This window comes from Suncus etruscus, chromosome 5, assembly GCF_024139225.1.
Source record: "Suncus etruscus isolate mSunEtr1 chromosome 5, mSunEtr1.pri.cur, whole genome shotgun sequence".
Lineage (NCBI taxonomy): Eukaryota > Metazoa > Chordata > Mammalia > Eulipotyphla > Soricidae > Suncus > Suncus etruscus.
In genome coordinates, this window is record NC_064852.1 from 2,123,350 (window position 1) to 2,149,865 (window position 26,516).

The window sequence follows — 26,516 nt, forward strand, 5'->3', positions numbered from 1 at the left end:
GTTTTGATTTGATTTGATTTGATTTGATTTAGGTTACATGCAGTTGTGCTCAGTCAGGGCTTACTCCAGCTTCTCTCTTCAGGGGTAAACCTTAGTAGGGTTCAGAGAACTGGAAAGAATGCAGATGATTAAACCTGGGTCAGCCTTGAATAAGACCAGTGCAGGCAGGCTGTGCTGTCTCTTTGGCTTCAGCATTCTTTTGATACACAATAGGAGCCAGTAAATATGGTCTGATTGAGTCTATAGATGTTTTGTTTTTCAAATAAGGCAAGTGTCATTATCTCTCTCTTTTCTGATAGCATGAACCATTTTTCTTTTATCTTTCCTTGCTGGTAAAGTGACTTCACTATACCTATATCTGTGGCAAATAATTTCCAATTATTCAGCTACAAAAAATAAAATATGGCTTCAACTAATGTTTAAGGTCAACAATTTCTAGCACAGATATTCATAAGTATTCCCACTAGCTCTAAACCCTTCAAAAAATCTTTTGTTTTCCCTTCCCTCTCTTTCTCTCCTTCCCCCCACAAAATTTGTTTGCTAGCATTGCTACTTACAACTAATGTTTCTATAAATTTTCAACACTCATTTATGAAGCCCTGGATTGTGTTCCTGACACCAACAAAATATTTCCTTCCTACATTTTCTCTTTCCCTAGTTCCTAGTTTCTGTGACAAAAGGAAAATAGGAGAGAATAAGTTAGCTTGTTATATAACGAGACCAATTCCTAGTGTCAGATCACTGCTCTTATTTGTCTCCAAAGAATATATACAACTACTTGATACTCACAGTTAATTTTAATATTGTAATCTACAACTTTTTTTTATCTTCACTTGATATATAATATATCTTACAGGATTTTAAAGCATTAAACTTCTAATTTGCTTTTTGATACGTTATTGTGAAGTCTAATATATAAAGTGCTTGGATGCATTCCTAGCTGTTAACCACTTATAATTAGACCTAACTAAAGCTTTAATCTAATTAAAGTCATAAACATATTGTAGATTCCTAACGCCCACATGCCACGGTTCTCATTGATTTTGAAAGGGCAGTGTTAGTGCCTGACATTTTGTCACTATGTTCCTTAGGTCAGAACGGATGACCCAGACCTTCCAGAGGAATATCAGGCCAGCAAAGACTTTCGAGCAGTGGCCTATGCAGGTCAGAGCCAAATTTTCCTTTCTCTCAGCGGGCCTGACAGTGACAAGAGACTGCTGGTGGGAGAACATCTGAGCGTAACTATCACTCCTAAAAGTCCTTATGCAGACAGGATTACACATTACAATTACCTGGTAAGATCAAACATATTTAACTTGCATCTAAAGGCCACAATCTTTAATTTGTGAAAATGATCTTTGAATAAATTCCTCACTGAGACAAAGCAGCTCTAAACATGATACTCACTGAACAAATAGACCCACTAATTCGCACAGACTTCACAATCTTTTTTAAGAAAAATAATCTTTATTTAAGCACCATGATTGCAACCAGGATCATAGATGGTTTCAGTCAGAAAAAGAACATGCCCCTCTTCACCTTCAGAAAGAGTATCACAGCACCTCTTGGAATTCAGTAGCAGCATGGGACAAAGTGGAGAGGTCAGTATCCATCAGGTCATTACTATTTAGGGTAGGGTAGGGTTGAAATTTTGCTTTAGGTCTTTCAACTTCTACAATGATCATTTTGCATGATGACAAGGGTTTGTTGACAGCCTTTATTCATATTCAGACTAGTCATGGAAAATGAAGAGAAATGGAAGAAATTATATGGCAAAGACTTGTCAATAGCCCTTAACTTTGCCTTATGTAAAAAGGAAAACATTAGATCATGTACTCAAGAATGGAGACATTGACTCCTGGCATGGTTCATGACTGAGACACAACTAGAGGGTCCAAGAAATGGCTCAGTGTTTGAGTGCCTGCCTTGCAGGCATGGCTTTGAGGCTCCCCAAATATGGATGGTGATCCTGGTAGTACTATTGTTTTGGATCCCTGACACCAACAAATATGTATGATGTCTGGTGCAGCACAATCTAGTGACAACAAACACTAAGACATAGATATCATCAGAAAACACCACAAGCAAATGTGTATAGCTCTAGGATCCCAATACTATAAAAAGAAGGAAAGATCAAAATTATTTTTCTTTATTTAAGTACACACTAGCAAAGCCAAGAGCATGAAGCATGCTCATGGTTTAATTCTCATATTCAGGAACAATCTTTGAAGGCAAATAATTCTGAATGCCTTACTTTAATGATGGATAACATGTAAGCCAGTTACTAAAATGGCAATATGAGGATTGCTATTGAAAGAGGATACTTTTACAATTTTAGTTGCTGTCTGTGTCTCTCAATTTATGTGCCTGCACAATGAGCTTCATAAAACCTTAATCACTGGCATTGACTTACTCCAAAGAGTGCTCTCAACACCCAGAAGACTGAACAACAACCTGCTTGCAGGGCAGGTCTCTCCACATCTAATAGTGAGGTGAAAGTACAAGATGCTCCACGTCAGCCTGACTTCTATGAAGGAAATGCACAGAATCCAGATTCTTTAAATACAGGAACCCGACACCAACAACAGCCAAAGTACAATAAAGTTTCACTCGGACCCTAGACAATGACTCAGGGGTTGGATAGACTGGTATGCCTGGAGCCCAGAGTTAATCTTATGCCAATAAACTTCTGGGGTGAGGCCTTCTTGTAATCATGCTAAGGATTTTTTTCTTTTGCCCCATATTTTCTGGGCCTATGCCAACAAAGGCGCTTGCCACTTTCACATCTTTACTACTGTACTTGTCTTTAACATTTATCCTTTAAGAAAAAAACAGCTTACTGCACTTTAAAAAAATTTATAATAACTGTAGTAGAATGCTAGGGGATAGGCAGGGGATAGGAAGGAGGGAGGGGGGCATAGGGGATTGGAATGCTGCTCTGGTAAAGGGGGTGTTCTGTTTGTGACTCAAACCCAACTATATTTATGTTTGTAATCATGGTGCTTAAATAATAATAAATTAATTCAATAAAAACCATAATCAAACATAATGAATATGTTGGTTTATGTATGCCAAATGCAAAGTAGCAGACTAATTCTCTACCTCTTTTTATCAACTCAGTTTTAAAACCCACTCTAATGCTTCTTTGATGCTGTGTGTTTTTTTAGATTTCATCTAGAGGAAAAATCAGACACTTTGGTACAATAAAGAAACTCCCAGGTTCCCCATCCCAACCGCTGGACCTTCTTGGGACTCAGCACATGGCTCCTGCAGCCTGCCTCCTTGTCTACTTCTTTGTCAGAGAAGATCAGAGGACAGAATTGGTGTCTGACTCTGTCTGCCTAAAGGTCGAAGAAAATTGTGGCAACCCCCTCCAAGTAAGCTACAAATACTCTTGTAGCCTGAACTTCTTTTGTTTATTTGACATTGTCTCAATTGCCATGTGACAATTCCATTTGCATCTAAGGTTCTTTCTCTCTCAACTCCTTTTAGATTCATCTGTCTCCACGCAGAGATTCACACTCTCGCAGCGATACTATTTCTCTGACTTTGGAAAGTCGGTTCGAAGCATGGGTGGCTTTATCCTCAGTGAACTCTAAATTAAGTCACTTTCTAGATATGAGAAAAAATTCCATGAAAAGAGTAAGTCAAGTGACTGGTTTCTGGTACTTGGCAGGATTTGGTGCCAAGTGACTACCATGGTTGGGTGAAAAGTAAAAGGAAAGTTGCAGTTACACTAATGTTTGTCTTCTAAACAATATTGAAGGGTAGTAATGACAGCAGCCAGTGCTTGATGAATTTGATCTAACACTTTTACATCTATACACTTGTGTTTTTGTGATCCTGAGCACCATGTAATGCTCAGAATCTCTTCCAGCTTAGTAGTTTAGTGTTGCTCCAAGTGAACCACCCAGTGGTGCTTAGTGAACCACCCAGAGTGGGAATGGACCACGATTTCTTGCATGCAAACAGACAATCCAGGCCGTTGACACTCTCCCTAATCAAACACCTATAATATTATTCAAAGTTCACAATAGGAACCAGAGTGATAGCACAGTGGCAAGGCCTTTGCCTTGCACATGGCCAACAAAGGACTGACCTCACTTCGAATGCCGGCATCTTATATGGTCCCCAGAACTGGCCAGGAGTGACTTCCGAGCACAGATCCAGAAGTAACCCCTGAACACTCCTGGGTGTGACAAAAAAAAAAAGTTCACAACATACCTGGACTAGAATTTCAATGTTTAAAATAATTTTAAATTGTTTCAAACATTTTAAATGTTTTGAATACAAGAGGCGTTCTGCTAATGAAGAAAACTATAGCAGAAATATTGATAACTTAGTTGATTCACAGCAATGACATAACTAAGTGAAATTGTTCAGTTGTGTTCTCTTTTTGTTATGTATATATCTATCTTATCTATATGTATAGATGTCATTTGGTCTGTCTATCTAACTCTGTCAAGATTATATATCCAATCAATTTATACTACAACTTATTGTTTTGTACTTATGTACTTCATTGGTGGAAACAACAGAAATGATAAAATCTTGTTTACTCAGGGAACTTACAAAATGTAATTTGTTGATGCTCAGAAACACCTCAAAGTAACTCTTTTCAAACCATCTACCTTCAAGTTATTTGTGATATTATCCTAGTCTTTAAGACTTTTTTAAGCTTTTATAAGAATAAACTCTAATCTTATTGATCTGCGACAAAGTACTTCTTACATTTGTGTATTAAAATAAATTTTCCTTATGTTAAAGGAGGTGCATTACTGTAAACTCTGAGGTTCTCATAGCTTAAGCATATTAAATCTACATGACAGAGATAAAGCGCAGCAGAAAAAAGAGACTGGTAGGCAATTTGCATGTCTCTGAATGTAGCTGAACTGGTCATTTTCCAATTTTCCCTTCCTGCCTTTCCACACATGGAACTCCTCCTACTGACAACTCAAAATTTCACTCAATCATGGTCACTAACTTTGATAAAGAATCAATATTTTTATTAAAAATACTCATTGAACATATACCCCTTTTTCTTCTCTTCTGGGTAGAAATTAAATAGAGGGCTCATGTAGGAAGTAAGAGATCACCGCCAGAAAGGAGGAAGAAATAGGGGTGCCTTAACAATAATACAGCCCAGAGGGAATTTGGCTTGCATGCAGCTGACCCATTGTGATCCAGGGCATTGCATATGGTTCCCCTGAGCCTCTCAGGAGGGATTTCTGAGCACAGAGCCAGGAGTAACCCCTGCTTTGGATGTGGCCCCAAAGCAAAAGAATACACAAAAGAAAATGGGAGAAATAAGAGAAATCAATTTATTTTTTTTCCTTTAAAAATGGAATGGCAAAAAAATTCAATTTATTTTAAAAGCAGGGCCAGAGGGTAGAGCAGAAATAGGTGTAGGGTATTTGTCTTGCATGCAGCTGACCCAAAACAGAGCTGAGTTCAATCCCTGGCATCCCATATGGACCCTCAAGCCAGGACCGATTTCTGATCGCATAGCCAGGAGTAATTCCTGAATGTGGCTCAAAAAGAAAAAAATATGGGAATGGCTTTTTGCCTCACCTGGCAGATATTAGGATATAGTTTGGTGGTTCTTGTTTTCATTCCCAGTGGTAGTGGAGACACGACATGCTGGTGATCAACCCTGGAACTTCTTCATAGAAAGGGATATCTCTGAGAGTGTGACAGTGTCCCCAGGGCCATATCCTTGTTGCACTAGTGTTTTGTTGTCTTTGTCAAAAAAATGAAGGACAAGACAGTACAGATTATAGTAAAAAGTATTTATTCAACAGGATACATCCCAGGAATGGGTGCAGTGGCTTTGAAGACTCACATTTATTTGGAGAGTAAAGTCTCTTCATTAATGAGAAAACTAAGGAAATAATTGAAAAATTAGGGAATCATTTATTGGAGAGTATCATTTTATAGATTTACCCAATCTAGGTATTCCCCATAATGGTCATGAGTGTTGGTTCTTGGGCAGATGGGTGGGACGTGATTTCTTCTCTTAACAGATCCTCCAGTCTGCTCAGAAACATGACCAGGACTGCAGAACAGGCGGTAGCAGGAATAATGCCGAAGGGCTCTCCTCCACGGGACTCACTGTCCTGACCAATGTGCCTGCAGAGAACTCCCCACAAGACGGTAACTCTCTAAGCTTTTAGGAACCTGAGGGGTTTTTGCATGGAGGGAAGTTCCCAAACAATGAGAAGAGGGCCCAGGACACTCGCAGCAATACTTGTCCAAGTCAATGGTCAGGATGGTTCGATGATAGACTCTGGTGATGCTGGAGACCACATGCTGGGACCTGGCAGTACGTGAGATTAGTAGTGCCACATCAGGCAGTGCTTCGGGGCCTCCTGTGATATGGCAGGATATTCACTGCTTCGGATCATATTTGAACTTGGGGCTCTGTGCGTGCAAAATATATTTCTGACCCCCCCAAAATATATGTGAATCTCTAACCTAATATTTAAGGGAATACCCGGATTTTTCTGACAATACACTCATTTATATCTCCAAATAAATGTTTGTGCAAAATGCTTTTTCCTGAATTGTGACTTTACTGGGACATTCTAACCTTATAGCATGTCACTTAGCACGTGTTCATAATACAGTCATTTAAATTATTAAATGTTCAAACACCAATCTCACCACCAGTGTGACCTTCCCTTCACAAGTTACCTTTTATCCCAGTTTCCACCCACCACCACAGCCTGCATCCATGTAGACACAAATTTACCTCATATTGTTCATGACAACACAGAGGCGAATGATCAAAACTTAAGTCTACTAGGCTCAGCAAAGGTCATATTTTTAAACGTATTTTTTGACTTCTCATAAATAAAAAATAGTACACAGGGATAAGTAAGAGAGTTCCAAGCTGTCACAAATGCTTGTCATGCTTGACACAGATCTAAATAAACTAACTTGCTTGGAGATCTCTGGAGGTCCACCAGGAAGTGGTCAGAAGCGTCAGGTACTGCTGGGAATCTAACTCGGGGACTGTGTGGTGAGCATTGCCACTGACCCAATGACAATTCTCCTCTGCTCCAAATCTGTGACCTTTTCAAGTGCTTATTTAAGTCATTACCTTTTTTTAATAGATGGATCTTTTAGAAAACCTCTCAGATCAAAAAGAAACTTGGAAACGAAAATTAAAAAAAAAGGTACTCGACTTTCATTTTCTTTTCCTAAATTATGATGTCTAAACCTACATATGTGACATTTTCTCTCTTAGCTCATTGCTGTAAAAAGGGTGGAAAAGATTAGGGGTTCTGTGTTTTGGCTCTATATGGACTTAGTCACCCAAGGTAAATAAACCCACACTTACTTACAAAGGCTTGATGTAAGTTAAGCACTTGCTCAGGAGGAACTTAGCTCAGAAGGAACACAATAAATATAACAGAAAGAATGGTTTGTTCTATAAGGTCCTTTTCCCAAAGGTCCACTCTGACTTTGACAGAATTCAAAACAATTAGGGATCAGAGCAATAATATTGCTTTGCATGCAATCAACCCATGTTTGATCTGCAACCTCTAGGTTCCTCCGGAGCCACCAGGAGAAATTCCTGCATACAGAGCCAGGAGTAATCCCTGAGCACTACCAGGTGTGGCCCAAACAAAGAAACAAGCAAAAGAATCAATCTGTAATAGTAAAGTGAGTCTTGAAAAATTGTCCCATCCCATCAAGTTCGAAGAATCAAAAGCACTGGGCAGCCACCAGTGTTAGAGTTTCTGATCCATAAAGAGAGGCCTTTCCCTTCATTATACTTCCCAGGCTCTAAGACTGAATCCGAACAGGCAACCTCAGTGAATCCACTTGCTCTCTGTAGAACCACTCAAGCTAAGGACTGGACGATGCCATGCTGCATCTGCTAAGAGAGTGCATGGAGGAAGAATGTCTGGAGCTTTTGAAATTCGTCTTATGTCCTACAAAAAACTTCAAATAAACAATGTTTAATTATGATGTATACTAGAGAAAGAGTAAGACTTGGGCAGTCATTATGACTGTCTTCCAAGATCCAGCAGTTGAGAATAGGACTTTTCTGCACAAATGAATTTGCTCCAGGGATACTAGTAATTTGAATTATATTTGGATTCAGAAATCAGGAAGATTTTCTAGAAATTGAAGCTCTGTGAAATAGAACAATTATCTTGTAAGAAAGAAATTTCCCCAAGAAGCTATTTCAGCTGGGTTGGTCATCATTCACACAAAATGAAATGTGACAGGGGAAATTTTAAGGAGTGTGGGGAAGGTACAAGAGGAAAGCTGGACCCAATCTCTAACTCAAATCTCAGCCTTTGAATCTGTACTTGACTGAAACTAATTGTATTTTCATCTCAGCATCCACATACACACACAAGCACATACAGAAATGCTGCTTGGATGGAGCCTTTCAAACAGAAGAGAGTTGCCTGGAAAGAGCTGCCCGAATTACGATTGGCCCCAATTGCTATAGAGCTTTTAATACTTGCTGTAACTTAGTAAAGGATCTGAAGTCGAAAATCTTCCTACCCAGACCAGCAGCAGGAGGATTTGGTATGTATACAAAATTTCCAGGCAGAAAGATGTTGCTAGCAAGTCTGGCTGAATAGAATGAAGTTCTTTCAAAGTTGGTTGAAGACAGAAAAGATGGAACATAAACTCTTGCAATTCCGCTCCAAAATTCGAAGTAGTTAGTGACAATAGATGGTAGACAGTACACCAGTTTGTACAGCACCAAGTCCCAGTATTACCATTAACTTACTAGGTAGTTTATGTTCAGGTTTCTTTTCTTTCTAATCTAACTTGAGAAGTTGTCTCTTAGATCTGTTTCTCCTAAGTTCCATACGTTACTGTTGTGACTTTTAGTAGTCCTAGGATTCTTTGTAGTTCTCTATTCTGTAATCTATGATATCCCCTTTCATTTCTAATTCTATTTTTAGAGGGTTATTTTATCCTATTTTCTTCATTGGTCTAGCTAAGGACTTGTCAATCACGTTTTTCCTTAAAAAAAAAAAAAAAGCTCAAGATTTAATTGATTCTTTTTCTTCTTAGTTTTTGAGCCACACCTGGTGTACTTGGAGATTATTCTGGCTCTGTGCTCAGAAAGCCCTCCTGGGACCAGAGCAATACTACAATGGTAGAGTGCTTGCTGTGTATAGTCAACCTGTGTTCAATAGTGGTGTCTACCGTGATGATCTCTGAGCACAAAACCAGGAGTAAAACATGAGCACTGCCAGGTGTGACCTCAAAACCAAATAAATAAGAGACCACTCCTGGTGGGCTGAGGATCATATTAAATATCTAGAGTTGAACCTAAGTTGGCAACATATAAAGCCAGTGCTCTACCTGCTCCAGCCTTCAGTGGTCTGTTGTTGTATTTTCTCCTGGACATTTTGGGGGAATTATTTCTGGCAACTAAATTGGGTATCTTGAGCATATTTCTTAGTATTTATTTATTTAATTTTTTTTTTTTGGTTTTTGGGCCACACCCGTTTGAAGCTCAGGGGTTACTCCTGGCTATGCGCTCAGAAATCACCCCTGGCTTGGGGGGACCATATGGGACACCGGGGGATCGAACCGCGGTCCATCCACTTGCAAGGCAGACACCTAACCTGTAGCGCCACCTTCCCGGCCCCAGTATTTATTTCTTATATCTAACTTACATTTTTTATTTCATTTCTTGTTACTCTATCAAAATTGTGTGACAGTTTTTGTATAAAACAAATACTGTATAGAAGACCGTTAATAATAGAGCAAAAATATCTGGCCTATTCTCACTCTCTTTGCAAGTTAATTCCATTACTTACAAAGTTAGTATTCAAAAAAATTTTACCAATATAAAATTTCTATCTATTCACAAATCTTCATTTTATGTATTGTGTTTTATATCTATGTTAACATTCTGAATCTTGCTTGTTATATAGATTATATTTTAGACATATAAATTAAGAATTTTATTTTTTAATTTTGCTATGACATAACTTAAATGTGTAACTAGAGGTCTTAAAATTTTAATTTAAACTTAGCTAGAACACATTAATCTATTTTATGTTTTATATTCACTTTGTATTTTTATATTTCTAATTTATATTGGAGATTCAGAACACTACAAATTTTCAGAAAACTGGTTATGGAAAGTGTATCATGTTCCCACAAGGTATTGTAAAACTTTATTTTTTTTTCCTTAGAAGATATAAAACATATCAAAATGATAGTCAGTGTTCCCCTACACGCCTAACAGTTCCTTTCTAATTAAGGATAGTAATGGCATTTGAAATAGAATAATTTAGTTGGTGGATGTATTATATTTATGAATATAAAAAGTAGCAGAAAAATTAATAATTACTTTATGTTCCAACAAATAAAGCTATCTTGTAGCTCCCTTGCAGCCTACATTGATCCATCCACATGCGTAGTAGTCTCTGATATATCCATTTTCCAAATATCAGCTCCATGGGGTTTTGGCTTCCTTTCTGATTTTGTAATGGGACACACTCAATCTATGGTAAACCATGAATATCTGTCTATACTGAAACAGTCTTCCTCTAGGTAACTTGTAGTTTAATATAATTTAAACTAATGCATTTAGAGAATTTTATTTTCAGTCCCAGACACTGTTGTTCTTAGTTGTTCCTTAAACTCATCTCTGTGAGCACGGATTTAAATTTGTTTGCTTGTTCTTTGTCTCAGGAGCCCATGGGGGAAACACAGAAATTCTACTGTTTAGTTGGTTCTAGGTAATTAGGTTTCAGCTGTGAAATGTTTTTGTTTTAGGTATCAGGTGGATTTGCCTGGTTTGTTAACTACATGGGAAATTCAAGGTATTAGCATTTCAGATAAAGGTAAGCAACTTATAGATTTACCAAATTAGGGAATTGTTTCTTTATAAAAACATTTGTATTATTCATTGACCATAAAGTATATAAGACTCATAAAAGCCCAGTTTTTAAAAAGAAATATTTGGGGCTAGAGCAGTGGTGCAGGTCGTAAGGTGTCTGCCTGTCCATGTAGTCTAGGATGGACCAGGTTTCTATCCCCCGGAGGCTCATAAGTCCCCCAAGCCAGGAGCGATTTCTGAGTGTATATCCAGGAGTAACCCCTGAGCATCACCAGGTGTGGCCAAAAACTAAATAAATAAAAAAGAAATAATTATGTCTTGGAAATATTCCGTTAATATAATATTTTTTAAATGTTGGGCCACAGCCTACATACTCAAGACGAACTTCTGGCTTTGTGCTCAGGGGTCACTCATGGAGGTTCTAAGAGAAACATATATGGTGGTGTGGATTGAACTAGGTCTGCCACATACAAGGAATTGCTTTAGCTGCTGGACTATCTCTCTGTCCCCCATAATATTTTCCCAGGCCTTAATTTTGAGAGCAATGATTTTGACTTTTAATTTCACAAAATCAAATCAAAGCCACTCCTTTGATTTCAGAGGGATTCCTGTGAAGGAAGAGAGAGGAGGGGAGGGGAAAGAATGCCTGCTCGAAGATTCTTCTCTTCCTTGCAGTCCAGCCGAGCTGTCTGAGAGTCAAATTGACTCCGGGGCCCCAATTCACCTCGTGCACTGGCGTCTCTTGTAGGTCTGTGTGTCATTGATGAGCTGCAACTGAAGGTGTCTGAAGATCACCTTCTGGTCATTAAGAACAACGTCACAGAGACATTTCCAAGACCCCGACTCCAGTGTCGACGGCAGTAAGTGGATGGCACCAAAGAACCCAAATCAGATGAGATGTGGCACTAGAATCAAACCCTGAGAAATCTGACCCAAAATTAGTGCACACAATTGACTTCAATGCTGAGAAAACTGAATAGCTGGCATCCAGAAGACTTGGAATGGAGCAGGGGAAGAGCAGTGAGAGATTCTTTCACAATACAGCAGCTAGTATACCAAACAAGAAAGTTGAATGGAGGTTTGGTTGAAAAAAAAAAAAAAACCCATGCTTTTGTGAAAAAAACATGAGAGAAATATTTCTTAGATATTTCCCTAGAAATACAAAGGAAATTGGTACAAAAGGTGAGCTTTGGAGAAATGTGGCATAACTGCTGAATAAGTAGAAAGATTATAGACTTTTTTTATTATTATACTGGAAGTAACAAGGCTACAGTAGTGGTGGTACTTATGCCTTTTCTTTTCTTTTCTTTTTTGTGGGGTCACACCCAGTAGCGCTCAGTGGTTACTCCTGGCTGTGAGCTCAGAAATCACTCCTGGCAGGCTCAGGGGACCATATGGGATGCCAGGATTTGAACCACCATCATTCTGCATGCAAGGCAAATGCCTTACCTCCATGCTGTCTCTCCGGCCTGGTACTTATGCTTCTGATAAACAAATTTACCACATCTACACCAGCAAGTAAATGCCCGAGTTCAGTCATCACTGTCACTTCCAATCTGCCATGTCTCCCCCTACAAAAAAGAAAAAATAAACCCTTCATTAACTACTTTGTAAATTTTATTCTGCAGTCAACGTCCAAGAGTTTCTTATCATTTGATGCTTTCTATTTACTTGCTTTGGGGTTTTTTTACCACCTTATGTTACATGTCAGATAATGTGATATTTTCCTCCACTTTATATTCCTTAAGCATGATACCTTCTAAATTAATCAAGTTGTAGCAAAAGTCAAAATTTCTTATAGTTGAGTTGAATTCCATAGTATATTTCTGAAATACAGAAGAAGTGCTTCTTATCACAAATAATAAATATATTTAAATATATTTAAATAAAATAAATAAATAAAATAAAATAAATAAAAATAAATAAAAAATAAAGCTGTATTTATCTGTCACACACTTATTTTTAAAATGTCAACTTTAGCTAAGCATATTATCTCACTTCTATCTCTTAAAGTTTGGTTCAGCTAACTTCCAAGTGCTCTGGAAATTTAAGATGAAAAAACGAACCAGGAAGAGAGTTATTCGATGGGGAGGGATTAAAAGTAAGGCACCTCTCTAGAAAGAAGCCTTTTCATGGTTGTCATGCATGTCCTCTTTTGTGTTTATTACAGCTGCAAATCAAAAAAGAAAAAACGACCTTGATACAACCATCATTAACTACAAAATAACATGAAGATGATAGAGAGATTGTAACATACAAGAACAAAGGATACTATTATATTACTCTATGACATGTGTAACTGCGTTACAAATCTTGGACTTCTAAAAAAGAAATAAACGTTTATCTCATTTAAGGAACAGTGGTTTCAAAATGTTATAGATAATAGAGCCTGATTCTACATTAAAATTTGTATGTCTCTGTTCTTTCTTTATTCTCTTACAAATAATGATCATAGTTCAATACGTTTTTAAAACTGTTTAAAAGAGTATGCTCAAAAAATATCAAGCTTCTTGGGTAAGGAGTAGAGGCACAAGGGGTAAGTCATCTACCTTGCCCATACTACCCTAGGATAGTCTGTGTTTCCCTCCCCAGGCATTCATATGGTCCCCAAGCCAGGAGTGATTTTTGAGTGCATACTCAGGAGTAATCCCTGAGTGCCCCTGGATGTGGGCAAAAATCCAAAATGAATAAATAAATTAACTGCATTAAGAAAAATATCAAGCATATTCTCTGACTCCATTCCAAGGTTCTCATTCGTCCTTGATGACATTCATGCATCCAATGAACATATAATGACTACATTAATTAAGGAGTCACAACAGAGCATTCTCTAAACATTCTGTCCCTTATCTCTCTTTTATAAGTCAAGTGTATGCAAATATTTCCATCTGATTAAGCTCTTTCATCTTTCTCCATCCCTAGTGATAATTAAATCATCTTTGATCTCATTTAAACAAACCATCATATTTCCATCTCTTTCTAGCATCAGAACTCACATTTCAAAAGCAGAGACATCTGGGATGCACTCTAATCAATTCCACAAGGACCAAAAATTTGACTGCTAAGAGAAATAGGATGGTGCAAAATATCTCCAATAACATTCTTAATACAGTAGCAGATGGTTTAGCACCTCTTTTTTAAGATAATAGGTAAAAAATACAATATAAAAGGTTTGTGTAGGTCAGTTGATTATGTTTGCATACTTACAGCAAAATATGGGAAAATAGAAAGAAAAAACCATTTTTCCTAATACAAGGAGACCTTACCCATAAAGTATTCTGGCATAAGACCAAATCCAGGCTTCAGGCATGCAAGATTGTCCAAACCCAAAATCTTTCTCTGTGGTCGCAGAAAAGGCTCTTCACCATCACGTTTGTGGTGTTGTCGGGTTTCTGTAGTTAGAGATACTGGTTTCTGTATAGATCGTATATTGAGTCAAGGTGACTTGAAACATCTACCATTTTCAGCTCACCATTAGTTGGCATTGCAGAGAATCCTGCCTGAAAGCAGGCTGTTGCTGTTACAAAGTCCTCAGGGTGTCATAACTCACTCTTGAGTAAGTCAATACCAGGGCAGCAGAAGGGCCTTCCCTGGTAGAATTCTGATCCCTAGTGTTAATGTAGAAAATCATGATTGTTTCCTGAACCTTCTACCAAGGTTCAGGTGTGAATGATCAATGTTTGACCTTCTAAAATCTAAGCCACATCACTATGGAAAGTGTTCAGGTTGTAGGGCCCTACTTCAATATAAAATTTATGTGTTCCTATCTCTATTAGATAAGAACTTATCTGGACACATAAGATTCCCCCATTTTAATATGCCTATGCACAAAAGGAACAATGCCACAAGGTTATTGGTGCATATGAGGGCAAAGACAATAGCTCAACAATCCCTGTAACCTGACTCTAACAAACTAAAAAACTAAAGAAACTTATCTACTAGAGGTTCCTCCTGAACAGATATAAAAAATGGAGGAAATTGCCACTACATAAGAAGATAGAAAATAATGGTTATACCTATTAAGAAAATACATCGAAAGATATATATTCAAAGGAGATAGATATGTCCTCTTTAGTTTTTTAAATAGTCTTGGGGGGGGGGGTAAAATCTGCTGCATAGCTAGCCTGTTATTTGGTATTGTGGAACATAAAAAATAGCTCCTATCAGTCACATATCAAGATAAGTCCTCAAGACAGAGGCTTCTCAGAAACTGAATCTGGTAATGAGAAACAGTCCACAGTGAAGGAACTGGAGGAAAGAAAGCTGCTGAGAAAAAATTAGCAGCAGCGTCAGCTTCTTCTCAAGCTGAGAGTCTGTCTTTTCACTGTGGAAGCTGGTTGGCAGCTGACTGGACTGGAGGGAATGTTATGCTTCTTGAGGCATTAAAAACTGAGGATAAAAAGGGTGAAATAACATATTGGGGTTGAGAGAGTGAAGGGTTTAAAAAATTTACAAGGTGGTAAGCAAAGGGGGAAGGAAGGGTTATATATAGCAGGGGGAAGGACATTCTAAAACATAGAGAGACATTATACATATTACAGATGGATATTAGACAGACATTGACATGGCCAACACATACACTCATGCATACACATAGACAGATACTGAGGATTGACCCGTGGGTTACAATTGAAAAGCTTACCCAGGTGAAATGGGACAGAATAATTAAAAATTATAAAGCCGGAATTTCAGATAGAACCGTTTTCCGTTCTCCAGGCCAATCATGATTGGCCAAGATAGAACTTATTGAAGAAAGTCTTCATGTGTTCAATTGTGTATAGAGCATTCTTAAAAACAATCCTAAATTTCAAGCATATAAAATTAAGTGATATAGTAATGAGCATTGTAAGAGGGGTCTATACCATTAGTATTGTCTAATATATCTTGAGCATTCAGTTTCCTTTCCTGAAAGCAATCTAAAATCATGACCATTATGGTAAAATGGTAAACTACCCACAAATGAAAACATTGCAATAACATATTCAATGAATAAGCTCTGAAACAGGAGTCTATTGCATGCAGTTTTATATTCCATTGCTCTGTATGGAGATAAATTTTAGATTATATTATCAGGTATAATCAAGTAGAAAATGAAGAAATTAGAATTTTGTAGTGAAACTATCATAATGAGTCCTTTTTTCTCAGTCTAATATTCATTAACAGTCAAGGAAATTATTGATAGAAAGGGATTTTGTGCTATTATACTATGTAGGGTTGTTGCTGTTACAATTGGGATTTGGTTTGTGTAATTGTTCTTTGAGTATTTCAGTTGGGGTCGGTTTGGTTAGCACAAATATTGCAAGTTCTTTTTTAGTCTGAGAATGTTTTTAAAAACCCCCATGCAAATGAGAGATTAGCTGGGTAGTGGACTCTAGATTGAAAGCTTCTTTTATTCAATAGTTTGAGTATGTCATTTCACTCTTTGCTCTCCTGGATTGTTTCAAATAGAAGATCTGATTTAATTCTTAGATTGTTTCCTTTATACTCGAGGGTTTTTTCTCCCTTACTGCTTTAAAGATTCTACCTCTCTCAATTTTTTCTATTTGGATTACCAAGTGTCTTAGTGTTTATATGTTATGGTCGATTTTGTTTGGTACACTTTTTGCCACTTGGATTTGTAGAGAAACCTTTTACTCAAGGGTGGAGAAGTTCTCTGCTATTATCTCCCTCACTACTTTTCTTCCCCTTTTCTGTTTTCTTCCCCCTCTGGAATTCCTCTAATTCAGAAATTATTTCTCCTATCTTTGCTTATTAAGTACCTTACATTTTTCTTTCAGGGTGTTGTCTCTCCTTTCTTTTTTAATTTCTTTATCTTAGATGGCTTGTAATTTGTCTTCAAGTTCTATGCAATTCTGCACCTAAGGAATTCTACTTTTATGGCTTGCTAACTTGCTTTTTAGCTCCTTCAGGTTCATTAGTATGGATTCTCTTATCATCTGAAAGAGTTCTTCTTTGAGTGGTTGAATAGGTCATCTACAGATTTCTTAATTGTTTAGCATTGGAAATCAAGGAGTCATTAGCTTGCAAAATTAGGTGTTGAATTTAGGTCTCATCTAGGCATTTGAGTAGATTTTGAGATTTAGCAGGATTCCTCTCTACATCCCCCACAGTAGATGGCTTCTTTAGCTTCGCCATTGATCTTTGCATTTAGTGATTTGGAATGCTGGATTCTCAGGGTGTTGAAAGAAGTGCTAAATTCAATATGCCAGAAAGTCTATGATATGAATTGAAAAGACTTTGCATGAATGCTCTGGAGTTCATGCAGTTTGGGAAAATGGTAGCTGCATAATATTCCATTGTGTATATGTACCACAGTTTCTTTAGCCATTCGTCTGTTGAAGGGAATCTTATTTGTTTCCAGAGTCTTGCTATGGTAAGTAGTGATGCAATGAATCTAGGTGTAAGGAAGGGGTTTTTGTATTGTATTTTTGTGTTTCTAGGGTATATTCCTAAGAGTGGTATAGCTGGATCATATGGGAACTCGATTTCCAGTTTTTGGAGGAATCTCCATATCGCTTTCCATAAAGGTTGGACTAGAATGCATTCACACCAGCAGTGGATAAGAGTTCTTTTCTCTCCACATCCCCGCCAACACGTTTTTTTCTCATTCTTTGTGATGTGTGCCAATCTCTGGGGTTTGAGGTGGTACCTCATAGTTATTTTGATTTTTATGTCCCTGATGATTAGAGATGTGGAGCATTTTTTCATGTGTCTTTTGACCATTAGTATATCTTCTTTCTCAAAATGTCTGTCCATTTCTTCTCCCCATTTTTTGATGGGATTAGATGTTTTTTTCTTGTAAATTTGTATTACTTCCCTCTACATTTTGGAGATTAGCCTCTTATCTGATGGGTATTGGGTGAATAGATTCTCCCACTCAGTGGTTGGCTCTTGTATTTTCGGCGCTATTTCCTTTGAGGTTCAGAAGCTTCTCAGCTTAATATATTCCCATCTGTTAATCTCTGCTTTCACTTGCTTGGAGAATGCTGTTTCATCCTTGGATATGCCTGTAGTTACAATGTCCTGGAGTGTTTTGCCTATGTGTTGTTCTATATATCATATGGTTTGGGGTCTGATATCGATGTCTTTAATCTATTTGGATTTTACCTTCATACATGATGTTAGCTAGGGGTCTAAGTTCAATTTTTTGCAAGTGGCTAGCCAGTTGTACCAAAACCACTTGATGAAGAGACTTTCTTTGCTCCATTTAGGACTTGTTACTCCTTTATCAAAATTAGGTGATTGTATGTCTGGGGAACATTCACTGAGTACTCAAGCCTATTCCACTGATCTGAGAGTCTGTCTTTATTCCAACACCATGCTGCTTTGATAACTATTGCTTTTTACTAAAGTTGGGGAAAGTAATGCCTCCCATATTCTTTTCCCCAATAATTTCTTTAGCTATTTGAGGGTGTTTATTGTTCCAAATGAATTTCAAAAATGCTTGATCCACTTTTTTTGAAGAATGTCATGGGTATCATTAGAGGGATTGTATCAAATCTGTATAATGCTTTGGGGAGTATTGCAATTTTAATAATGTTAATCCCACCAATCCTTGAGCAGGGTATTAGTTACCATCTCCTAGTGTCCCCTTTAATTTTGGGGGCAGAGTTTTATGGTTTTCTTTATATAGGTCCTTCACAGCTTTAGTCAAGTTGACTCCAAGATATTTGAGTTTTGTGGCGCTAATGTGAATTAGATTGTTTTCTTAATGTCCATTTCTTCTCTATTATTATTGGTGTACATAAGGCCATCAATTTTTGTGTGTTAATTTTGTAGCCTGCCACCTTGCTATATGAGTCTATTGTTTATAGAAGCTTTTTGGTAGAGTCTTTAGAGTTTTCTAAGTAGAGTATCATGTCATCTTCAAACAGTGAGAACTTGATTTCTACCTTTCCTATCTGGATTCACTTGGTATCTTTTACTTGCCTAATCACTGTAGCAAGTACTTCCAGTGTTGAATAGGAGTGGTGAGAGATGACAACCTTGTGCCAGAATTTAGAGGGAATGCTTTTAGTTTTTCTCTATTGAGGATAATATTTTCCACAGGCTTGTCATAGATTTCTTTATCTATATTGAGAAAGGTTTTTTCATTCCCATCTTGCTGAGAGTTTTGTTCAAGAATGGGTGTTGGAACTTATCAAATGCTTTCTCTGCATCTATTGATATGATCATATGATTTTTATTTTTCTTGTTGTTGATGTTGTGTTTCATATTGATAGATTTACGGATGTAGAACCATCCTTGCATTCCTGAGATGAAACCTACTTGATCATAATGAATGATCTTGTTGATGATGCATCAAATCCTATTTGCCAGCATTTTGTTGAGGTTCTTTGCATCTGTGTTCATCAGGGATATTGGTCTGTAATTTTCTTTTTTGGTAGTATCTCTGACCGGTTTAGGTATCAAGATGATATTGGCTTCATAAAAGCTTTTTGCAAGTGTTCCCGTTTTTTCGTTTTCATGAAAGAGTCTTGCCAGGATTGGTAGTAGATTTTCTTGAAAGGTTTAAAAGAATTCATTAATGAATCCATCTGGGCCTGGGCTTTTGTTTTTGGGCAGACATTTGATGGCCATTTTAATTTCATTAATAGTGATGGAGGTGTTTAGAAATGCTACATCTTCTTTATTCAACCATGGAAGGTTATAAGAGTCCAAGAATTTGTCCATTTCTTCCAGGTTCTCATTTTTTATGTTATAATTTATTTTATTTATTTTATATTAATGTGAAAAGAAAGAGGACAAGGTAAAGTTACAGGGGAAGGACAATCACCCAAAAACAGAGTTCTCAGAAGAAATCTCCCTGCTGACACCTGAATTTTGAACTTACTGTTAGAGAACATTAAGAAAAATAAAACAGAACCCATGTACAATTAATTTGGCCCTCAAGACCTTAGATTATATTACATTATAACATTTTAGCAGTACACAAAGCAATCTAAAGCTATAAAAGTTATGTAACTCCTTAAACTTGAAGGCAAAGTAGTTTTTTACATTTACATGCACAGGCATATTAGCTTAAGTTAACCTCAAATTTTTAAGTGGGTTTTTTTTAAGGTTTAGAATAAAAGGAGCACTGTAAAAACAGTGTTAGAGTGGCAATTATCATTTGCATAGACCCAGCAAAATACTGAGCATATGAAAAGAAAAAGCCTTGGCCTAATGTGGGCGACCGAGCACCCACATGTTTAATGGAACTCTGAATAAATTTTCCACCGCCTGCCTAATTCAAGCCACAAAAGTTTGCATAGCCCCGAGCCAAAAGAAAACTCTGCAAATAAATTTAGCTCAGCACACAGAATCTGGCTTAACCAGATTTCTTAACCCTTCCATGGAACCTGTTTTTGTAACTGCTCTCAAGCATGTAGTTATAGATAGGTTTTTGTAAGGTTTAAACTGTGATCCTTATTGCTTGCACAAAAGAAAGATCTAAATGGAAAATAGGCTAAACAAAAAATTGTATTTGCGTAAATATCAATTAACTATTTGTTTAAGGATTTGCTTCCCCTCCCCCCATCCTGCCAGGTTCCTCTTTATCCTTCCCGCCATCAAAATGTGTGTATGCTCCCATTGGTTAAAATCGTTGTACCCGTACAAATCTGATTGGTTTATATTTCAATCCTATGTTACTACCCCTCCCACAGGAGCAGGGCATAAAACCCCTGCTCTCCCCTCAATAAAGCCTCTTGACTGGAACGCACCTTGAGCATTTTTACTAACTTCTGCAGCTTAATTTTTTAGGTGTTCACAAAAGAGCTTAACACTCGCGAATTATTTGTAGCTGCTTTCTGCCTTCTGTCCCAGTTGAAAGCTGCTGGCCGGAATTCTCTCCCAGTAAAGGGCAGAAGCAGAGGCGGGTACAGCCTAAATACAAGGAATCCTTGTATTTAGACCCCTGAAGTTCCTGGCATAAGACCAAATCTAGGCTCCAGGCAAATTAGTTTGTCCAATCAAGGTCATTGTTGTTGTAATGCAAATACAGTTTTATTTTTTCACATAGACTCTGTTGTTGGCATCAGGTTTCTGTATCAGGTTCTCATTTTTAGTGGCATAGAGTTTCTCGAGTAGTTTCTGATTACCCTTTGAATCTCTGCAATATCAGTAGTGATTTCCCCTTTTTCATTTCTAATATGAGTTATCAAGTTTTTCCCTCTTTCTTTGTTAGTTTTGCTAATGGTCTGTCTATCTTGTTTATTTTTTCTAAGAACCAACTTCTACTTTCGTTGATCTTTCGGACTGTTTTTTGGGTTTCAACTTAGTTGATTTCTGCCCTCAGCTTTGGCTGAATGCTTAAAAGGTAATGATATAGGCCACACATGTGTTGGATAGGGTATGAATAAAACTGATACTTCCTGATGCCTGGATGAGTCTGATTCCGCCATTTACCTAAACCTGGGACCCGCCAGCTGAATGGGGGTTGCGGAGCCACGTGGTCTGAGATGGCAGAGAAAGGCCTTCATCCTAAAGGCTTAATGCAACACCCTGGTGCCCAACGTGGGGCCGGCATCACTTTTCAGTGATTCAGACAGCTTTCACTGTAGCCTGCAGCCTGGCGGGGAGCTGCGTCATTAAGCTATTAAGGTAGGCCTCTTCTTCTTCCCTAATGTGTGCTTGCAAAGCTATATATTTTCCTTTCAGTACCACTTTTGCCATTTCCCATAGGTTCTGAATGTTTGCGTCTTTATTATCATTTGTGTCCAGGAAAGTTACGATTTCCCCTTTGATTTCCTATAGGACCCACTGATTATTCACTATGAGGCTGTTTAACTTCCAGGGTTAAAGTTTTTCTTCTGTGTCCTTTTGGAGTTCCCATATAATTTCAGAGCCTTGCGGTCAGTGAAAGTAGCCTGCAAAATGTATATTCTCTTGATATTATGGAGGTATGTTTTATATGCCAGCATGTAGTCTATCCTGGAGATTATCCCATGTGCATTGGAGAAGAATGTGTATTCAGGTTTCTGGGGGTGAACTCTCCTGTATATATCTACTAGACCTCTTTCTTCCATTTCTATTTACAGGTTTCGTATATTCTTGTTCGGTTTCAGTCTGGTTGACCTATCAAGTGTTGACAAAGCCATGTTGAGGTCTCCCACAATTATTGTGTTGTTATTGATATTCTTTTTCAGATTGGTCAACAATTTTATTAAATATTTTGCTGGACCCTCATTTGATGCATATGTGTTTAGGAGAGTGATCTCTTCCTGCTGTACATATTCCTTCATTAATACAAACTGTCCATCTTTATCCCTTACAACTTTCCTGAGTATAAAGTTTGCATCATCTGATTTTAGTATGGCCACTCCAGCTTTTTTATGGGTGTTGTTTGCTTGGATGATTTTCCTCCAGCCTTTTCTTTTGAGTCTATGTTTGTTCTGACTAAGTGTGTTGCTTGTAGGCAGCAGAAGGTTGGATTGAGTTTTTTGATCCATTCAGCCACTCTGTGTCTCTTAACTGGTGCACTTAGTCCAATGACATTGAGAGAAAGAATTGTCATGGAATTTAGTGCCATCTTTGTGTAGAAGTTTGGTGTGTCTGTTAGTCAGTCTTGGCTTAAAGAAGGTCTTTCAGCTTTTCTTTTAAGACTGGTTTTGAGTCTGTAAAGTTTCTGAGGTGTTGTTTATTTGTGAAACCTGAAAGCGAGTTTTGCTGGGTGCAGTATTCTAAGTGAAGCATTTATTTCATTGAGTTTTGTCACTATGTCCTACCACTGCTTTCTGGTGTTGAGTGTTCCGGTGAAAGGTCTGCTGTAAATCTCAAGGATGCTCCCTTGAATGTAATTTCCCTTTCTGATCTTACTGCTTTCAGAATTCTGTGTCTATCTGTGGCATTCGTCATTGTGACTAGGATATGTTTTGGGGTATTTTTTGCTGGTGTCTATTTTAGTTGGTACTGTTCGACATACAGGATTTTATTGCATGTATTCTTTAGCTTTGGTAATTTCTCTTAAATGATGTTCTTAACAGTTGTTTCTTCCTGGAGATTTTCTTCTGGGTGTCTTGGACTCCAATGATTCTTAAGTTGTTTATGTTGAGCTTATCATCTATTTCATCTGTTCACATTCTTTGAGTAATTTTTCTATTGTTTGATCATTTGCTTTAAGGCTTTTTTCCAATCTCTTCTGCTGCATGGAGATATAATGTATCTCATCGTCCAGAGCACTAATTCTATCCTCAACTTCTTTTACTCTGATAGAGAGGTTATCCATTTTGTCATTCAATTTGTCTACTGAGTTTTTCAGACCTATTATTTGACATGTCATTTCAGTTTGGAGTTTTCTCATTTCTGTCTTTATATTTTCTTGGTTCTTATTAGTATTCTGTTTAACTCAATATATGCTTTCTTTGAGTTCTGTGAGGGTCCTCCATATTTCTTCTCTAAACTCCAGATCTGAGAGATTGACTAGTTGGTTGGCATTTTTTAGTCATCAGAGTTGCCATCTTCATTCTTTATGCCTGGTACTGGCATGCATTATTTCCCCATTGTCACACTTGTATTGTGGGTTTTCTAAGTGTTTTGGTGGTATTGATTGGCTAAATGATGTGTGCGGCCATACTCCTCTGGCTCCACCCTTTCTGGGTGGATCACCGCACCTGCAAGGAAGGGGAGCCCTCCGTGAGTAAAGCCACACGGATCATCAAATTTTAGGCCTGAGCACACAGCAGAGAAAACAGTCCAGAGAGATATGCTGTCTCCAGAGATCCAGCACAGTTCCTAGTGTGATTTTTTTCTGTGTTTTGCAGTGGGGTTCATTCATTAGAAAGAGCGTACTGCTGTGAAGCAAAGTGGCACAGAGCAGCCCTACTCTTCTGGAGCCTCTAGGAGAGCAATTTTGCTGGGCCCTTTTCAACCCACACACACAAGAGGTTCAGGACACAGGACAGTAGAAAAACATGCAGAGGCAACACTCACAGTCAGTATATTTCTTAAATACAGAAGAAAGAAGTACTTCATATCACAAACATCCAACTAAAGCTGTATTTATCTCTCACACACTTATTTTTAAAATGTCAATTTTACCTAACCATATTATCACTTTATTATCTCTTGAAGTTTGGTTCAGCTAAGTTCCAAGCCCTTTGAACAAATTTAAGTTGAAAAAAGAAATCAGGAAGAGAGTTATTCAATTGGTTGGTCTTAAAAATAAGCCAACTCTCTAGAAAGAAGTCACTTCATGATTGTCATGCATGTCTTCTTTTGCGTTTATTACAGCCGCAATTCCAAGGGGAAAATATGACCCTTATACAACCATCATTAACGACAAAATAAAATGAAGATGAAAGAAAGATTCTCATATGCAAGAACAAAAGATAATAGTACATTATGACATGTATAATTGCATTACGAGGCTTGGACTTCGGTCATGAAAAATGAAATAAACATTTATCTCACTTAAGGAACAGTGATTTGAAAACTTTATAAAAAATAGAGCCTGATTCTATGTAAAAATTGTATTTCTCTGTTCTTCTTTTATTCTCGTACAAATACTGATCATAGTTCAATACATTGTCAAAACAGTTTAAAAGAGTATGCTCACAAAAATATCAAACTTCTTGTGGCCGGAGTGGTGGCATAAGGGATAAGGCATCTATCTTGCCCACGCTTACTTAGGACAGAACGTGGTTCCATCCCAAGGCATCCCATATAGTCCCCAATCCAAAAGTGATTTTTGAGTGCATAGCCAGGAGGAACCCCTGAGTGCTTCCAGGTGTGGCCAAAAACTCAAAGTAAATAAATAAACTGCATTAAGAAAAATATCAAGCATACTCTCTGATTCCACTTACTCCCAAGGTCCTCACTGGTTCTTGATACATTCATGCATCCAATGAACGTATGATGACTACATTAATTCAGGAGCAATAAAAGAGAGTTCTCTGAACACTGTCTCTACTCTCTCTTTATACATCAATTATATGCAAATTTCTCCATCTGATTAAACTCTTTCATTTTTCTCCATCCCTAGTGATAAGTAAATCATCTTTGATCTCATTCCCACAAACCCTCTCATTTCCATTTCTTTTTGGCATCAGAGCTCAGATTCTCAAAAAGAGACATCTGGGATACACTCTAATCAATTGCACAAGGATAAAAAATTTGACTGCTAAGAGAAATGCGAAGGTTCAAAATATCTCCAATAAAGAATTTACTACAATAGCAAAACATTTCGCAATCCTTCTTTTAAGATAATAGGTAAAAACTACAATATAAAAGGTATGTGTGGGGCAGTTGGTGATGTTTTCATAATTACAGCAAAATATAGGGAAAATGTAAAAGGAAAACCTGTGTCCTAAATACAAGGAGAAATTAACCATCAAGTACTCTGGCATAAGACCAAATCCAGGCTCAAGGCATGCTATATTGTCCAACATCAAAGTCTTTCTTTGTGGTCCCAGTAAAGCTCTTCACTGTCACAGTTGTGTCGCTGTCAGGTTTCTGTAGTTAGAGATCCTGGTTTCTGTACAGATCCGATATCTATGTCAGGGTGACGTAGAGCGTCTTCTAGTTTCATCTCACCACTAGTTGACATTGCAGAGAACCCTGCCCTGAAAGAAGGTTGGTGCTGTTACCAAGTCCTCAGGGTGTCATTAGAACCCACTTTGGAGTAAGTTGATGCCAGGGCAGTAATAGGGCCTTCCCTGGTAGAATTCTCATTTCTAGTGTTAATGTAGAAAAGAGTAATTGTTTCCTGAACCTTCTACCAAGGTTCAAGTGTAAATGATCAATGTTTGATCTTCTAAAGTCTAAGTCAAGTCACTAAGGCAAGTGTTCAGGGAGTAAGACCCCACTTCAATATAAAATTTATGTGTTCCTATATGTATTAGTTAAGAACTTGTTTGCACACATAAAATTTCCCCCATTTTAATGTGCCTATGCACAAAAGGAACAATGCCACAAGGTTATTGGTGCATATGCAGGCAAAGATAACAGCTCAGCAATTCCTGTAACCTGGTTATGACAAACTAAAAACACTAAAGAAACTTATCTACTAGAGTTTCCTCCTAAACAGATATCAAAAAATGGAGGAAATTGCCACAACATAAGAAGATAGACAATAAGGGTTATACCTATTAAGAAAATACATCTAAAGACAAATATTCAAAGAGATAGACATGTCCTATTTAATTTTTTAAATAGTCTTGGGGGGGATAAAATTTGATGCATAGCTTCAGCCCGTTATTTGGTCTTGTGGAGTCTAAAATATAGGTCCTAGCAGTCACATATCAAGGTATGTCCTCAAGCGAGGGGCTTTTATAAAACCAAATCTGGTAATGAAAAACAGGCCACAGTGAAGGTATTGAGGTAAAGGAGGCTACTGAGAGAAATCAGCAGAAGTGTCAGCTTCTTCTCAACCTGAGAATCTTTCTTTTTACTTTTGAAGCTGGTTAGCAATTGGCTGGGGTGGGGGGAATGTCCTGCTTTATGAGGCATTAAGAACTGAGGATAAAAAGAGTTAAGTGGGGGCGAAATAACATATTGGGTTTGAGAGAGTAAAGGGTTAACCAAAGAATTTATACAGTGGTAAGCAAAGGGGGAAAGGCAGGGTTATATATAACATAGGGAAGGACAATCTACAACATAGACAGACATGATGCTTACTACAGTTTGAACATAATACAGACATAGAAATGGCCAACACATACACTGATGCATACACATAGACATATACTGAGGATGGATCCGT

The 26,516-nt window shown here is 37.6% G+C and overlaps 2 protein-coding genes and 2 long non-coding RNA genes across 4 annotated transcripts in view; 3 read left to right on the forward strand and 1 right to left on the reverse strand.

Moving 5' to 3' along the window:
- Window positions 1–26,516, reverse strand: part of LOC126008810 (protein CutA homolog) — a 484,819-nt gene that overhangs the window by 102,617 nt on the left and 355,686 nt on the right. The window lies entirely within an intron of this gene.
- The window catches only part of LOC126009380 (complement C5-like), a 131,102-nt gene that overhangs the window by 1,129 nt on the left and 103,457 nt on the right, over window positions 1–26,516 (forward strand). Inside the window, exon 3 of the mRNA XM_049773787.1 lies at window positions 1,092–1,295. Within this exon, the coding sequence (XP_049629744.1) occupies window positions 1,092–1,295 (204 nt within the window). The remainder of the gene's footprint in view (window positions 1–1,091; window positions 1,296–26,516) is intronic.
- LOC126008822 (uncharacterized) overlaps window positions 10,109–26,516 on the forward strand; it is a 60,684-nt gene continuing 44,276 nt past the window's right edge. Inside the window, exon 1 of the long non-coding RNA XR_007495862.1 lies at window positions 10,109–10,153. This is a non-coding gene — a long non-coding RNA (uncharacterized LOC126008822). The remainder of the gene's footprint in view (window positions 10,154–26,516) is intronic.
- On the forward strand, window positions 10,790–11,639 carry LOC126008823 (uncharacterized). The gene is made up of 2 exons (XR_007495863.1): window positions 10,790–10,838; window positions 11,583–11,639. It is a non-coding gene; the product is annotated as an uncharacterized LOC126008823 (long non-coding RNA).